A 17,599-nucleotide genomic window follows, 5' to 3' on the forward strand; every position below is an offset into this window, starting at 1 on the left:
CATGAAAATGATGTTTACGAAGAATGTTTAATGATATGGGAAAGTGCTATATTATTCTTCATGTTAAGTGAAAATAAACAAAATGCGGAAGTGCTTATGTGATATAGTCATTTAAAGAAAGAGCTGTAGGTTCTAGATCTGTGTATAAACAGAAAAAAAACCTGGCATACCCTGGGGTGATCTTGGGCTTTTTTTTTTCACATTGATACTTTTCTCTGTTTTTCAAATTGAACATAAAATTTTATAATCAGAAAAAAGAAAATAATTATTTAAAAAAAAATCCTATTTCTTATATTTGCCTCGCACCCTTTGCTCTCTGCCAACAAGTGAATGCCATATTAAAGCTGGACAAGTGGGTATGAGCAAGCCCCAGGACTCAGGCTGATCTTCAGCAGTGAGGCCAGAACGAGAGCTCGGGGGGTGTTGGTTCACGTGACGCTTCCCAGGACAGGCTGCTGCTTCCTTTTTTCCGGACCCCTCCTGAACCCACCGTGTGAAAGCACTTCTGTCTGCAGGCCTGAGTGGACTTGGGTTTTCTCCTTCCAGGTTGCCTGTGGCTACGCACACACATTAGTATTGACTGATGAAGGCCAAGTGTATGCTTGGGGTGCAAATTCCTACGGCCAGCTGGGCACTGGCAGTAAAAGTAACCAGTCCTACCCTACCCCTGTCATGGTGGAAAAGGACAGGTAATGTGTGCATTTTCAAAATAACCCCAATTTCTTTTTGTGAGTCAACAGAGCTTAGGCTAGATACAGAATTGTGGAGGAATTAGAATATTCTAGCTTTAACATTGTGTTCATTTCTTATATTAAAAGTTGTCTTTGAATTGTTGGGGAGGTTTGTTCTATGTTAAATATTCTATTTTCTTTCCCTATGTTTAATCTACCTCCAATAGCTATCCTACATTATTCTTCTCCCTCACAGATTACCTCTTTCCCTCCTCATTGTTTTCTGTTTTACTTTGTTAAGAGGAAGTCGATAACATTTGAGATCTCTCTTGTGGCTTAAGAAAATGACAGTCCCTCCCATGGGGTGTGAAGCCGGTCACGGTCACGCAGTTACGTACAGAATTTGCTAGGTAAGAAGGCGAGGAGTATTTCGTTACTTTAACTCCCAAGCTAGCTCTGTGGGGAAGAGTAAAATGGTTAGAAAATTAAGACTTAGTTTTGTGCACTTGTTGACAAGGTTGTGTTAAGTAAATCAGCACATCGGAATTATTTTCCAAATTATGCTAATAATATTTTTGAAGGCCTTTTGAATTGCTCAAGCCTGGCTGTATCTCTCCCTTTTTACTCTTGACACACTAGCAGCATGGAGCAAAAATATTTCATTGTCTTTTCTTTTAAACCAGGGTTGCAATCATTGTAGAAATTAATACTACTATTTTTATTTTCATTTCACATGTTAATTTTACTAGATTTTATTTAGAAATATATGAATAAATAGATTATCTCGCATTTCTATTCAATTCTTCTCTACTTTGTTGGATTACTTAATAATAAAAGTGAAAAACACCCAACCACCTCGATTTTCATTTGAGTATTGTGAATCTGGCTAACTTTATTTAACCTATGTTAAGTGGGTTAAATAAAACCATGTTTTGTTTTTTTTTTTCCCTCCCTCCAAAAATCTTTGAATAAGAACCCTGTCCCTTTAAGAATTGGAGCAGGAAATGGGGTGGGGGGGATAATGTAGGTCAGGAACTGTTGCAAGTAGATGCAGCCCTGCCATTTGCATTTCTTTTAAAGATGATTCAGCTACTCAGTAAAAGAGAAGGGACTGTCTTGAGGCTTTGAACAATCAGAAAAATGCTTCAGGCTGGCAAATCCAGTCAGCAGGGACATTGAGTATTTATACTGAACAGTTGAGAAGTGATAAGGGATCAACTAAAAACTATATGTTAAGGCAGCACCGAAATGAAAATAGCTTTTCTGTACGGTACGTCACCATCTTTATGGTATTTTCTCACTTGTGAACTGTAACTCCTCTGGCCCTGGACTCATGGAATGCACCTCCTTTTCCCCGCCAGTGACCGGTCCCCCAGCCCCCAATGAGAACACAGGGTCTGACTGGTTCAGGGCGGTCCCGCCGAAACCATTTCAGTGAGAACGGGTTGGGGGACTTCTGTGGGGCAGAAAGGTAGAGAAGCAGAGTATGAGTCACAGGAGTGCCGAGCTGCTGAACTGACACTCGAGAGAACCTCTGGCTTTTGACATCTTTTTAACATTTTTATTAGAGCACTTGTAGGTTTACAGCAACAGCACGCAGAAAGTAGAGTTCCCATATACCACCTCTCACACGCACAGTTTTCCCTATTAACATTTTATGTCAGTGTGGTAACATTGTTACAGTTCATGAAACAATATTATTTTAATTATGCTATTAACTTTAGCCCACTGTTTACATTGTGTTGGACAGTTCTGTAGGTTTTTTGGTTTGTGCATGTGCTGACTTACATACAACCTAGAATTTCCCTTGTTTTCCTTTTCTGAGTATACAGTTAAGTGGTGTTAATTACACACGCAGAGTTGGGCCTCCATCCCCATCATCCGTGGCCGAAACTCTAACGTCACCCCGACAGAAACTCCACCCCAATTAAACATGAATTTCCTGGGTGTCTTTTTTTTTTTTTTTTTTAAATATATCTATATGTTTAATTGAGATTGTTCACATACCATACAACTATCCAAAGATCCAAAGTGTAGTCAGTTGCCCATGGTACCATCATACAGCTGTGCGTCCATCACCATAGTTAATTTTTTTTTCAATTTTTAGAACATTTTCATTACTCCAGAAAAGAAATAAAAACAAAAAAAGGAAACTCAAATCCTCCCATACCCCTAACCACCCCCCCTCCATTATTGATTCATAGTATTGGTATAGTACATTTGTTACTGTTGATGAAAGAATGTTAAAATACTACTAACTGTAGTATTATAGTTTGCAGTAGGTATATATTTTTTCCCTGTATGCCTTTCTATTATTAACTTCTAGTTATACTGTCATACATTTGTTCTAGTTTGTGAGACAGATTTCTAGTATTTGTATAGTTAATCATGGACATTGTCCACGACAAGATTCACTGTTTCATACATTCCCATCTTTTAACCTCCAACTTTCCTTCTGGTGACATACGTGACTCTGAGCGTCCCCTTTCCACCACATTCATGCACCATTCAGCACTGTTAGATATTCTCATAACATGCTACCATCATCTCTGCCCATTTCCAAACATTTAAGTTCACCCTAGTTGAACATTCTGCTCATAATAAGCAACTGCGCCCCATTCTTTAGCCTCATTCTATATCCTGGTAACTTATATTTCATGTCTATAAGTTTATGTATTATAATTATTTCATATCAGTGAGACCCTGCAATATTTGCCTTTATGTGTCTTATTTCACTCAATATAGTGCCCTCAAAGTTTCTTCATCAACCCCTTTCTTTTAAGATGGTTTTGTTCACACACCATACATTCTGTCCTAAGTAAACAATCGTTGGTTCCCTGTATAGTCACGTATTTATGTATTCCGCACCATTGCCACTATCTATATAAGGACATCTCCATTTCTTCCACAAAGAAGGAGGGAGAGTCAAAGAAGGCAGAGAGGCAAAAGAAAAAGAAAGGAGAGAGAACAAACAAAAAAACAAAACTTGATAGCTAGAAAGTGACAAAAGGAAAGATAGTATTAACCTAAAGTAGAAAAAGAGTCAGACAACATCAGCAATGCCAGGAGTCCCATACCCTTCCCCCCCCCTCCCCCATATGCATTTAGCTTTGGTATCTTGCCCTTGTTATGTTAACGGAAGCATAATACAATGTTTCTGTTAATTATAGTCTCTAGTTTGCATGGATTGTATTTTCCCCCCAATCCTGGGCATCTTTCTTAACAGTGATTGTTTTTCCTTTTGTAAATGTAAAAAAGTAGAAATAGCTACACCCTGGCTGTTTCCCACATGTACATTATTTTGTCTATAAAAATCATTGATAAGTGTTTTCAGTGCAATGTCCTGCTTTTCTCAGTTTTCCATGCTTATGTTTCATGGGGTAATTTCTGAGCTTGTGCAGTTGGGGCGGGCATCTGATCACATGCATAGTGCAAGGGAGGAACTTATCTGTCTGTGCTAGGGCTTGTTCTGCACCTTCCACCCTTCCGGCAACCGAAATCCTTGCCAATGTTTTATGACTTATCTTTCCAGAGCCTTCCTTCTGGGAGGTGCTACTAACAGAAGCAGCATGGTTGAATTTGAATGGGGTTTCTCTTCAGTTCTTAGTTACCTTTTTGTGGAGGTGGAAAGGAGAAATCTCTCTACATGGGATCCATAGCAACCCAAGGGAAACCTTTAAAAATCCTTCCCAGAGAGTTCCATTTATGATGAATAATACTAATATATAAAAGTAATTTTAATAAAGTGATTGTTTTCTTTCTAACTCAGTCATTCCCAATCTTTCTGAAATTTCAATACCTGGGTATTTGATTTACCACTTTTGTGTCTTTGTTCTTCACATTCTAAAAAGCATATTTTAAGTTAAAGTGATAGCAACCTAACTTTGGCTTGGATCTCTGAGAATTTTCTGACTCCTTGTGGTCACTACTTTGGGCTGTTTCAAAATCAGGATTGGAAATCCCTGCTCTGGGTCTTTTTGTCATCACCGTTACTTCTACATTATTCTCCCTCACAGATTACCTTTCCCCCTCACCGTTGTTTTCTGTTTTGCCGTTTTTCTCACTCTCGGCTTTCTCATTTCTAGTGCTTCTCAGCCACTAAGCTTTGCGGCTGTTGCGGATCATTGGGTTGAGGTGACACAAAACAGACCTGCTTATTATGCACATAGAACATATATTTTTTTACCATTAAGACTGGCTACAAAATAAAGCGAACTATACCAGACACCCTGTCTGGAAAGGTTAGCTCAGTTATTCACATCTGTGCACGTAAAACTGGGAGATCTGAACTTCCAAATTTGCCTCTTGGTATGACTCAAACTCAGAACCAGATGACCCGAGGCTGAGGCGGGGCGCTTGACACCGGCTTGGGTCCCAGGCCTGGGCAGGAAGGTTCCCTCTAAACTTGCTCTGCTCTCGTTCCTGTAGCACTGCCGGGGTCAGCCATGTCTGGGCCCCAGCCCTGCCCACTCGGGGCCAGGTGTTCCGAGTAAACCTGCAGGCCCTGCTCAGGGAGGGCCCTACTCGTGCTGCCTCCCGCGCCCCAGCCCGTTGCTCCGTGTCCCGGTGTCCCTGCCCCAGCTTCACTGGCTCCACTAATGGCAAAGGCTGCTTCCCTTTTCAAGTCGGCTAATAATGAGCATTTCAGAGGTGAATGGAGGAAGAGCTCGTGCACAGAGCTCTGGCATTGCAGTTGTTTTGGTTCTCAGATGTTGGGTAGTTCAGCATAGCCTGACCATTAGGAAAAAGGGAGGCCGTCTGCCTTTTTAAGGGATCTCCCAAAGGGCACAAAAAATTATTTAAAAAAAATTAAAAATCCATGTCTGGTAGGTCATCATGGAAGTGCTTAAACTTGAGAGCAAGAGCTGTTAGTGAAGTTTTATCTGAATACCGTTTGTTGGGCTGCTCTGACTCCCCCAGAGAATCCAGACCGTGCTAGAACTAAAAGAGGTTAAAACAGGGAAGTCCTGTTTTCTCTTTCACTGAACCGCTGGGACATCTGCATGTCTGCGCCCTGCCTTTGCTATCAGACCAGCACGGCCTCCTGGACCCTCCGCACCAGAAGTGTTTTCTGACTCGCTCTCCTGGGGCCACTTTTGACTCCTCCTGCCTCCGCACTGCTTCTCCCGGATCCTGCGGCACAGACGCAGTGTCCCCACACGTCGGCCTCCCTGGCTGCTGGCTCATGTGCCAGGCGGGTCCTGCCCCCTTCGACCCATCTCACACACTGTTGCCGGGTTAATCTTTCTGAGAACACCATTCCCATCACATCATGGTGCTTTTTGCAAACCCACTTCCCGTTTGCCCATCATGTAGATCAAATCTGAAGTCTTCAGCCTTGGATTTGAAGGCAGTAGGCACCACTGTTGCTGGCAAACCGTGTTGCTCTCTGCTCCCCAGAGTTGCCCGTCTGATCCAGTTAGGGCCTCCGCTTGTTACACTCTCTCTTGTCTTGCTGTTTCCACCCCAGGCCTATACATCCGCTCTCATGTTTATCTCTGCTCTTCTTGCGTTTCTTTGACAAACCCAAAGCCTCTCTGGTCCAGCTCAACTCTCTCTCACCATACACATATCTTGAGAGAGCCCGAGTATTTTCCCTTCCCCACCAGAGCATCTGGGGATTGCCTGCTGTGGCTGCAGATTTGTGGCTTCTCCCTTCAGCTGGGTCATGAGCTGTTCCGGGCAGGCCCCTCCGTTCCTGCAGTGGCTAGAAACATTTTTAGCCATGGAGAGAAGCCGGGTTTGAATGCCCAGTTACTGTGCTGGGGTCTTCTCTCATGTACTTCTCACCACAAACCTGTGAGAGAGTTGCTACCATGTTTCCTGACCCCACCTCGTGTTTTTAAACTGATGATAAAACTGGTTCTGAGAGTTTAAGTACCTCAGGCTCTGTGAGCCGCTCTCTGAGTGACTCGCAGCCCACGCCATGCCGCCACACCAGGCCTCCTAAAACAAGTCATGCTGCTGCTCTTTCCCATTTGGGTGTAGCACACGTGAGTTGCTAGTAAAATAGACAATTCCAGTAGCTGTTATTTTCTTTGAATAAATACATTTATTCTACTTCCTTCCCCCCTTTTCTTTATATGTTGGAAAGAATATGCTTATGGAGATGCCAAATAGTGTTGATCATTTTCCCTGATGGGCAAGACTCTTCTGCAAAGTTCTGTTTTAGAGACCAGAGTCAGCTGACTGACCTAACCATGCAATGGCATGAAAAGGATTCTTCCAGGGAAGGTCTAACTAATCTGAATTAATCATCAGAAACACACTGTTTCAACATTGGGGCAGCTCTGTCACTTTCAATGCTGATTAGTCATAGTAAATTAAAAACCCCTACTGTTATGCTACTGTTTTTACACACGGCATTGTGCTTGGTGTTGACAAATGTCTTATAGTTTAATTTTCACACAACAGCCTTGCAGTGTGGTGAGACAAGACTCATAGAGGCCTAGTGACAACTCCACAGTAGTGGTAGAACCCAGATTCAAGCCCAGGTCTGTGTGGCTCCAAAACCCAGACTCTCTGCTGGGGCATGTCATGTCCTAACTCTGGAACTGTTTGCTTGCTTTCGAGAGCTGAGAGCTGTGCTGTAATCAGCCAGTGAAACTCCCTGGTCCTCACCTGAGAGCATTACGTCCCAGCCTTCTGAGGTGAGTGGGCACGACACGCTCTAGATTATCGGACGACCCCCCACCCCCACCCCCCACCCCCCTGTCTCCAGCCTTCAATTACTGTCCCTGGGTCCTGGAGGTCTTACGCAACCCTCAGTTCTGTGTTATCAAGTCCCCAGACTTGCTCAATAAAATGACCTACAAGTCTCTATTTAGTTAGACACCAGGTTAGGTTCTTAGGGAGGCAGAAATAAACCAGTGATCCTGCCTGCCAGGAACTTGTAATCTAGTTGAATAGATAAGACATGGAGGCCTGAAAAGATAACTTTGGGCTGGAGTGGTGTGGGCAGGAAGTGCCATAAGAGCTCGGGTGAGCGGGAGACCTCTTGTCCTGGGGCTGTTTGAACTGGGCCTTAAAAAATGGGTAGGATTTGTGAGGCAGAGAGAGAGAGGAGGACATTCCTTACCAAGGACATTCACAGTGAATTATTGAGGGGTGATGAGTCCATCGGTTTGTTAGAACATGGGGCGTATGGACAAATGTGTTTTGAGAGAAGGCTGGAGAAGGATGGGAGCCAAATTGTGGACGACCTTGAACATCCTTCATCTGATCTTATGGGAAGCTCTGGAGGATTGAAAGTATGGATGCAAGTGGTGTTCCAGGAGGGTCATTCCCCTGCCAGCCCGGTGCAGTGTGGGTCAGAGGAGAGAGAAAGGCTATAGCAGGAGACCTGGAGGCTGTCGTGGTCCAGCTGTGGGGCCTGTCTGGACCACTAGGGTGGTGGCAGAGAAGTGGCTGAAAGGAAAATTTACAGAGAAAGAATTGGTTAATTTGTCAACTGGATAATCTGAAGGGAGTGTTAAGTGGGGAGGGAGAGTCACAAGTCAAGGGCAGCTCAAATTCTGAGCCTCGGTCACTGGGGATGGTGGTGCGGACATTGACTGCTGTAGCAAAACCAAGATGGCGGCCTCACTTGGGCTAGAAGAAAGAGTTCACTATCTTTTGTTGCACCTATAGGGTGCCTTATTCTTATAGGAGAGTATTCCCAAATCAGCGAAACAGTGTTTTCCATTGGGAAGTGAGCCCCAGAAACAACTTTCTTGGCTACAGGTGAGAAGGTCTGGTGAGGTAGAACTGTTGGGTCCGCTGCTTGTACGATGAGTTGGGGCAACCACAGCATGCTCCATTCAATCCTAAAACAGGTGATGTTTTGATTAAAACATTATTGATGTGGGTCTTTATTATCTACTTTAATAAGTGATGCTTTAAGGAAAAAAAAAACTAAATCACCCTTTTTGTTTGTTTGTTTCTTTCTTGCATTGTACTTTAATTTGAAAATGGGATGGTATGTATTTTTATAGGTCTACTACTAGCTAGCAGTAGAAGTATTAAGAAGCAGATCTTCACGAGACAGAAGTGCCGGCAAAGTATGGCTTAAATGTAATAATTGTTGGTTGCCTGAAAATGTAGGAGATTTGCCATTATCAGTCTTCCTCTGTTTTTCTCTTCTCAGGCCCACACCCTTCTGTAGGTTAAGTCTCTGGTGCCCCAACTCAGGTAACCCCAGTGGGAGGAGATACCAACTTGTTTCTTCTGTTTACTGTGCTTACTTGGCGTGTGTCTGTGAATTTAGGATCATAGAGATCGCAGCTTGCCACTCTGCCCACACGTCTGCTGCCAAGACCCAGGGGGGACACGTGTACATGTGGGGCCAGTGTCGGGGCCAGTCGGTGACTCTGCCCCACCTCACCCACTTCTCCTGCACCGATGACGTGTTTGCCTGCTTTGCCACTCCCGCCGTCACCTGGCGCCTCCTCTCCGTGGGTGAGCACATCAGTGTCCACGTGGGTGACAGAAGAGGACTCGGTGCCTTAATTTCAAAAGGAAGGACTTTTGTTCTGTGCTGTATCATGTGGTTTTTCCCTCTAACGGGCTCCTGTGAAAGGGGACTCATTTGGTTGATTTTCTTCGAAGTATCAGAAGCCAAAACCCCACACACTAAATTAAAAGTCATTTTTATTTGACTGCCTTTTGATTTTACTGGGGAGCTCTATCTTTTAGTTTTAGCTGGTATATTTACTCAAACACTAGAAAATTTCCTCTGATGGGGTGGTTTGGGACTTCTAGTGGTTTTGCCAGTTTTTTGAGGTTCTAATTCTTAATAATTACAGAGTTATTAGCACTGGCCAGTTATTGCAGGGAATTGGTATTTTCACGAGCAACAGCAGCACAGCGCTGTGTTCCAGCACTTTCATTATGTCTGTTGCTAACCGTAAAGGCCGTGTGTCACCCTCACAGAACCGGATGACCACCTCACAGTGGCTGAGTCACTGAAAAGGGAGTTTGACAACCCGGACACCGCAGACCTGAAATTTCTGGTAGATGGAAAGTATATTTATGTACACAAAGTCCTTCTCAAAATTAGGTAAGGAATAAATTTATTTTGAGAATTGATTCTGAAACCATTCTTTCAATGCTTATTTTCTAAAGAGTCCCAGAAATGGTGCTAGAACTTGATGATGAAAAACTATAAGGCCTGTTTTATGCCCATATGAGTGTGCAGTGCAGCTGACAGAAACACATTCTCCATGAAATGTGTGCGACTAATGCTGGGTTCAGGGGGTAAGTCCTGTAGGCGTCAGTTCAAAGCACTTTAAAACAGTCTCTCCTGAGGCATCGGCTCGCAGCCAGCCAAACTAGGTGAGCGTGCACTGGGTTTCAACCCCGGAGTAAGTGCTGTAGCCTCAAAACTCCCTAACTGGGAACTAAAGCTGGCCCATGCCAGTCACTTTTCTTAATCAGCTGTGGGATACAAAACTTTCAGAGGCTTCGACCCCACAAGGTCTGGGGTGAAGCTAGCATAGGCACTTTTAAAATTCAATTTATTGATGTATAATTTCTGTGCAATGAATCTCCTCCATTAAAAGGTGCAGTGTAACGAGCTTTGGCAGATGCTTATGCCTGTGAAACCACTGCCAAAATCAAGCTGCGGATCATTTCTGTGCCCCTTTGCCGTCCGTCCTTCCCTTCACCCCCAGCCCCGGGCATCCGTTAATCTGCTTTCCATCACTGTAGATTAGTTCATGTTTTCTAAAATTTTTTATCAGTGGAATTATGCTTTATGTGTGTCCAGCATCTTTCACCCAGCAAGTGATTTTGAAATTCATTCATGTTATGACATCACAGATGCTCAAATCTGATTTCAGTGAATCACAAGCTCAATATGGCATCTGAGCCTCAAGCTCCCCTCTTAGTGAGGTCTCTGTTACTACAGCACATAACTGTTGCCAAAGGGAGGAAGGCGAAAAAACACAACTCAGATTTTGTAAAAATAAACACAACCGATTTCTCCAGAGGCTGCTAGCTGACGTGGAGGGGCCGTGCGAGGGTGCATCGGTGCCGGCCCTGCCCAGTGTGGACGTGGGGGCAGCTGCAGGGTGGCTCGCGTGGCACTGGTGTTTTCTTCTCCCCCGAGTCCTTGGGTTTCCCCCTTTGGAATCCTTATCGGGATGTGCACCTCGGGAAGGCCATCTGCTCCGGCCCAGAAGCCAGGACTCATCATGCTTCCTTCTCCCTTAAGGTCTGAGCATTTTCGGTCTTCGCTGGGGGACAGTGAGGATGATATTGTAGAGATGAGTGAGTTCTCGTATCCTGTTTACCGCGCCTTCCTGGAGTACCTGTACACGGACAGCATCAGCCTTGCGCCCGAGGAGGCCATAGGTAATTACCTCCAGACCTGACCCAGGCAGTGGCAAAACGCTGAGTGGCTGGCGAGGTGGTTTCTGTAGAGCCTAAAAGCAAGTCACTGTGAGGATAATCGTGGAAGTTTTAGTGTGTGTGTTGAGCCCAAATGCTTTTCCCTCGTCACTACTTCATACAAAGATTGACTGGGTAGATGAAGTCAGAGAGGTGAACTGTCACCGTGTCCTCACTGTGCCAGTCTTACTAGATTACTTTCTGCTAAGTGTTAGGCATAACTTTTTAGCTACCACACCTGCTGCCCTCAAGGCGTTTGCTAAAAATAGATCACATGCGCGTAATAATAAACACTGCTGGCTTCTGCTGCTGCGGATTCCCCTCTCTCATGGCTTTGGGACAGTCCCCTCTGGTTGGCGGATTCTGACCTTTCTCAGTCCCCTTGGGCTGACTGAGAATGAAAAGCAACACAGGCCATCAGACAGGCACAGAGTAAAAAACATAGGCAACTTCAGTCCGCAGCTGACAACAATATTGTTGGCCAAATGCTGCAGAAGAATTAAACAACTGGTTCTAATGGAATTAAGGAAAGTGTGCTTTCCCCCAAATTTTAAATTAAACATGCCTTTTACATTATAAGTTCAGTATCGCTTCTTACCAGATCAGCATTTAATTTTCCTCAGGTAAACAAAAATCTTATTTCTTAAGTTCATAGTTTTCATTTCTTCCTTCCTTCAACAAATATTTGAGTGCGCATGCCTGTGTGCCGCAGCTCTTCTTGGTGTCTGTGAATAAGACAGACCAAGTCTCTGACCTTGTGGAGCCTGCACGCAGATGAGGGAGACAAACCATGAACAAATCAACGCAACATGAGTCGGGAGGGTCAGGGAAGGCCTCTCTGAGGAAGTGCGTAGAGCAGAGACCTAATGGAACAGGCCACCCGGATACCCAGGGGAAGAGTAGTCTGAGCGCTGGAAAGACGAAGGAGAGAGGTCCTGAGGCAGGGACAGGTGGTTGAGGAACAGGGAGACGGCCGGGGGCCGGGGTGGCACAAGTGGGCCTGACGGACGTGGGGCTTGAGGTCAGACAGTCGGAAGCAGGCAAGGGCACATACGGCCTTGGAGGCTGTGGTAAGAGCCTGGGCTTCGTGCCTGGTGTGATGGAAAGCCTTTGGGAGGGTGTGAGCATGAGAACTGTGCTAGTTAGGGTTCACTTTAACAGTAGAATGAAAAAAGAAAAAGTGGCTTACACAAGGTAGTTTACTTCTCTCTCACCCAGGGACCCAGTGCGGGGTGGCAGGGCAGCTCTGCTCCACAGGGCCTCAGGGACAGGCTCCTAACTGCTCCACGCATCCCTGTGCCTGGGGCCCTGTGTCCCAACTGCTCCGCACACCTGCATTTGCTTTCCAGGCAGCGGATGGAGGAAGGGGCAAAGATGAAGGGCAAAGGGCAGTCGCAGTGTCTCCTAAGGAAGGGTCTGGAGGCTGCCACACACACTTATCTCCCCGCTGGCCGGGCTTGATCATAAGGCCATATCCAGCGCAGAGGAGGTGGGGAATGTGGCTGTTTCCAGAGGCCCATGGCTCAGCTGCAATGCTTTGATTTTGGAAGACAGGGGGACCGGGTGTGTGCCTGTAGGTTTTGGGCAGGGGGGTGATTAGCAGTGTCTGCCACAGGAGAGATGTCATCATCTTTTTTAAAGGATCAGTAATTACAATGGTTCAGGCATAAACTGATGGGTCTTGGGGAAGGATGGTGAGACAGTGTGGGTGGTGGAAAGAGGTCAGATACTAGAAGTGTTTCAAAGATAGAGCTGATAGGATTTGTTGATAGACTGGGTGTGGGTGTGAGAGAAAGAGAGAAACGTGACTCCTCTGAGGTACTTGGCTCGAGTAGCTGGGCTAATGGAAATACTACTTACTAAAATGGGGATGAAAGGGAGCAGCAGGTTTTAGAAGAAAACCCAAAGGAGTTTGAGCTACTTAGGAGCAAGTGGCCGCATTTTTATCAGCCCGTCCCTAACACTTGCAGGGCCCTGGGCAGCAGTACAAATGGAGACCCACATACCTTACGTCTAAAATTCTAAAGTTCTATGTCAAGCTGACAGACTTCAGGAGGAACAGAATATGTCCAGTCCTCCTGCCTTGAAGATGTACCTTCCTGAGAACTGAAAGGCTAGGTTTGAATTTTAGTTGGTGTTTAGAACTGTGGGATTCCTTGACGTTCTGGGCTGAACCCCGTGGCACCGGAAGGACAGGCAGGCCTCGGCCTCCCACTTGTGGCCTGATGCATTTCTTTTTGCACCCCCAGCCACTTCCTGCTTCACAGGGGGCCTTGTGCTTCCCGGGCACCCCCACCCGGGCCCCCTCGTGGGGCTAGGAGTTGATACATTTGGCTATTCAGTCTCCCACAGGAAGGAAATACCCTTGCACGTAACTGACCTTGCAGAACCGGTTATGCTGGGAGTTCCAGGGCCCGGGGTACCCCCGTGGTCCAGGAGTGGGCATGCGGCTCCTCGGCGCTGGCTGGGAGGGTGTGCATGGAGGAGGCACCCAGCAGCGCCCTCTGCGCGGGGGCTCAGGGCAGGGCTCTCTCTTAGGACAGTAAGGCTCGTGGACATGAGTCTGATGCTCAGCGAGTGTTTGGGGCCATTGATAAAAATTTGGGAGTTGTTGAGAACTGACCACAATTGCTGAGCCACTCACATCTCTGAAGATTTCAATATGCCGCAGGCCTTTCTCCCACAAGTCTAGTACTATTTGGCATGTTATGATGAACAACTTCCAGTCAAATTGTATCACGTGGACACAGTTTATTAGCAGACAGACACAAAAACAGTTACTCTTGTAAGACTGATGAAATCCCAGCTCTCCGTTCTTGTGTGGTTAGCTCAAGGTAGAGGTGGCAATATTTAGTGGCAGGATTCAGCTAAGTGGCTGGTGTTACGGCCGTGGGGCTGGGTATAGACCTGGGCTGCAGGACTCAGCAGGGCACAGCTCCACAGTGTTGCACACATCGTGACACCACTCACTCACCTCTGACAAACTATGTCTGATATTCTTCCTGCTAATTAACAAATCCTGTTATGAAGATGCTGATAGCAATACCTGAAGCTCCCCCCCAACCCCACTAGGGTCTTTCAGGTGCTGAGGGACTGTTTCTGGTGAGAGTACTTCATATTGTCCCTTGGGGTAGACTGAAATTAACTTACATATGTAAATCACTCAATCTGTGCTGGATTATTTGAAAGAAATCACAGATAATATACAGGAATCATCAGAATATATAGATGGTATTTAAGACCATAGGACTGGAAATATTATGGAAAGAAGTGAAATAAGAGTCTGAGAACTGAATCCAGGGGCACACAAACCTTTGGAAGTCAGGAAAAATGGTACAGTTGAGGAGACTGAGGAGTAACCAGTTAAGTAGAAGAAAAACCAAGTCAGGTAACAGTGTTTCAAGGAGAATATCAACAGCATCAAATGCTTTGCAAATGTTGAATAGGATGAAGCAGGAGAACGGACCCTGGGATGGGGCCTCAGCGAGTATCCCAAGTGTGATTTCAGTGCGTGCTGGGACGGAATCCTGACCTGGGTAGCTTGAGGTCGGAAGGTGGAGGAGGCAAGCAGGACAGGCTCCCGCCAGGAGTTTTCATGGGAAGAAGCAAGAGAAGTGGGATGGGGTGGCAGCAGGCAGAAGAGCTCACAGAAAGTTGATCTTTTTCTTGGCTTTAAAGATGGGCGCTTTTACGCATGTGTAGGTGCCAGTGGAAATGACCCAGGGGAGGAAGAAGTTGGTAATGCAGGGGAAGGGGTGCTTGGAGGAGCACATTCTTTTGCTTCATTAAAGCCATTTTCGCCATGCTCCTATTTTTCAGTAGTTTATTGTTTGTGTGTTGTCTTTGCTCAGCTCTGTTCTGTTCTGGGGAGAACCAAACACTCAGATCGGCATAAGTCTTCCGTTTACACAGCCCTTTGCAAAGGACTGTATTCAAGATATTGTTGAGATCATCTCTGAAGGGTGGAGGGGGTTTAAATCAGGATGCTTGAAATCACTCCTCCTGATCAACACCTCTTTCCACCAGGACTGCTAGATTTGGCCACATTTTACAGAGACAACCAACTGAAAAAGCTCTGCCAGCAAACTATCAAGCAAGGAATCTGCGAGGAGAACGCCATCGCGCTGCTCTCGGCCGCAGTGAAGTACGACGCTCAGGTGAGGACAGCCTGCTCAGGAGGCGCCAACCCTCCCTTGCTTGCAACGCCGACTGCAAGTTTTGGGGTCTCAGAACCACCCACAGGTCCAATCATTTGCTGGAAGGACTCACAGAATCGGAAAAGCTGTTATACTCATGGTTACAGTTTATTACGGCAAAAGGATCCAGACTAAAATGAGCCACGGGAAGAGGCACGTGGGGCAGGGCCCAGAAGCCAGCAGGCAGGATGCCGTCCCTCCCAGTGGACGCAGGTAGCGCCTCAGTCTCCCAGCCACGGTGTGTGACAAGAAGCGGGAGTTTTGCCAACTAGGGAAGCTCACCTGAGCCTTGGTGTCTGGATTTTTTCTTGGGGCTTAGTCATGTAGACATGGTTGGCTGTCTGCGTGGCTGACCTCTGTCTCCAGCCCCTCCAGAGGCTGAGCAGGCCTCACGTGGCCCGAGGGCACCCCCCCCCCCAACCAGACCACACTGTTCGCAGAGACTACGTGGCCTGGCAGCCACGCTTCTGAGGCAGAGCGTTCCAAGGGTGCAGAAGTTACCTCCTGGGAGCTGGGAGCAAAGGGCAAGGTTAATCCTTTACAGCACACTGACCTGGAAAGAATCGAGTTTCGATGCCTGCTTCATACCTAAAACTGAAGTAAACTCTAGGTAGATTAAAGATTTAATACAAAAAATTCAAAGTACAAGAAAAAGTCTCAGTGAATATTTATATTTATCTAATATATTTATATAATGTTGGCATCAAAGACGGAAACCATAAAGGAGAGGCTTGATAGATGTGGTTTCAACAAAGATACAAAAAAAATCTTTATACACCAAAAAATAACACAGAGAAAATTATAAGCTAAATGTTACACTGGGGAAAATATTTGCAACATGCAGTGTTGAACATAAGTTCAACATAGTTAATGTATAGTTCTTATAAAACAAAGAGAAAATATGAACAATTCTTTTGAATCAAATGGATCTATCAACAAATGATAATCATAAAGGAAAACAAGATATAATTTTTCACCTATCAAACCAGGGAATATGTTTATAGGAATAACTAGCATGAGAAACACAGGTGTTCTCTAAGCTGATGATGAGAGCACAAATTGTATAGTTCTTTCTGGAGGACAATTTGTTAATATCTATTAAAAGTCTTAAAGATGAAACAGTTTGAGCAGTTCACTTATAGGAAATTACCTTGAGGTAATCATGGATTTCGACAGAGATTTATCTTCAAAGATATTCATTGCAGCATTATTTATAAATTTGAAAAACTTGGAGAAGTGTCAACAGTAGATTGTTTAAACTAAGGAATGTCAATACTATGACATTATGCAGCTAGTCAAGATACAGCATTAAGTAAAAAATTGGTCCTATTTTTAATTTTTTAAAAACAGTATAAATATCTGAATAAAAATCCCTAAAATTTCTTATTTACGTAGAAAAAAGGACTGAAAAATGTGGCAGGTGGTTATCTCTGGATGGTAGGATTATGGATAATTTTTATTTCCTTCTCTGTACTTGTTTGTATTTTCTGAACATTCTACAGTGACCGTGTATTGTTGTAATAATAAAGAAAGGAAAGAAAACCTTTCTTAGAGCTAAATCTTTAGGAAACAGGCACCATTTCTTGCAGTTATCAGTCGATTTCCTTTTAGTATAAGGATATCCTCTCCTTTGGTCAAAAGACGGGACATTTTAGTGGTGGGTGAAAAAACGTTATAGCTTTTTTTCTGCTTTTATAAATAATAATATGCTTATTAAAGACAATTTTGAAAGTGCAGAAAGTATGAGGAAGGAAATGACTCATCAACCAGAAACCACTGGCATTTTCAATATAGCTCCTTCTGATTTTTTTCTTGGTTACTTACACGTATATATCTCTAAATACTTGAAGTCCACACTTTTCCACTTAAAATTTTAAAAAATCTGGAAAGGAAAATTTTAATGACTTCATAATAATGCACCTTGAGGCAGTGACATTAAAAGAAAAAGAAGAGTTAAGGATGACTCCAAGGGTTTTGGCCTGAGCAATTAAAGGATGAAGTGATCACTGTTGAGATGGGGAAGACAGAGGAGCGGCTTTTTTTGGGGGGGATGGGGGTAGATATCAGGGATTTGGCTTTTAATAAATTAAGCTTGAGATGTTTATTAAACATCCCAGTGCACGTGTCTAATAGTCAAGTTGGATAAACAAGCCTGGAGTTCAGAACAAAAGTGCAGTGCAGAGGAAGCATTTAAGAGGAAGTGTTTAAAGCCGTGTGGCTGGAGGGCCGGGGGGAGAGGGGGGTTTGGGGCGTCAAGTGTTTAGAGGTCGAGGAGATCAGGAGAAACCAGCAGAGGAGACTGAAAGGAGAGAGCACCGAGGTAACAGGAAAACCAGGAGACTGTGTCCAGGAAGCCTAGGAAAG

General features: G+C 44.8%; 1 protein-coding gene across 7 annotated transcripts in view; it reads left to right on the forward strand.

Moving 5' to 3' along the window:
• RCBTB2 (RCC1 and BTB domain containing protein 2) overlaps window positions 1–17,599 on the forward strand; it is a 43,437-nt gene that overhangs the window by 21,883 nt on the left and 3,955 nt on the right. For 6 of the 7 annotated variants that reach the window (XM_037799638.1, XM_037799635.1, XM_037799634.1 and 3 more), the window contains exons 8-12: window positions 547–689; window positions 8,917–9,107; window positions 9,582–9,708; window positions 10,864–11,003; window positions 15,066–15,196. In XM_037799638.1, coding sequence (XP_037655566.1) covers window positions 547–689; window positions 8,917–9,107; window positions 9,582–9,708; window positions 10,864–11,003; window positions 15,066–15,196 — 732 coding nt within the window. The remainder of the gene's footprint in view (window positions 1–546; window positions 690–8,916; window positions 9,108–9,581; window positions 9,709–10,863; window positions 11,004–15,065; window positions 15,197–17,599) is intronic. The other variant, XM_037799641.1, reaches the window with a different exon arrangement.

The sequence above is a fragment of the Choloepus didactylus genome, chromosome 12, assembly GCF_015220235.1.
Source record: "Choloepus didactylus isolate mChoDid1 chromosome 12, mChoDid1.pri, whole genome shotgun sequence".
Taxonomy (NCBI): Eukaryota; Metazoa; Chordata; class Mammalia; order Pilosa; family Megalonychidae; genus Choloepus; species Choloepus didactylus.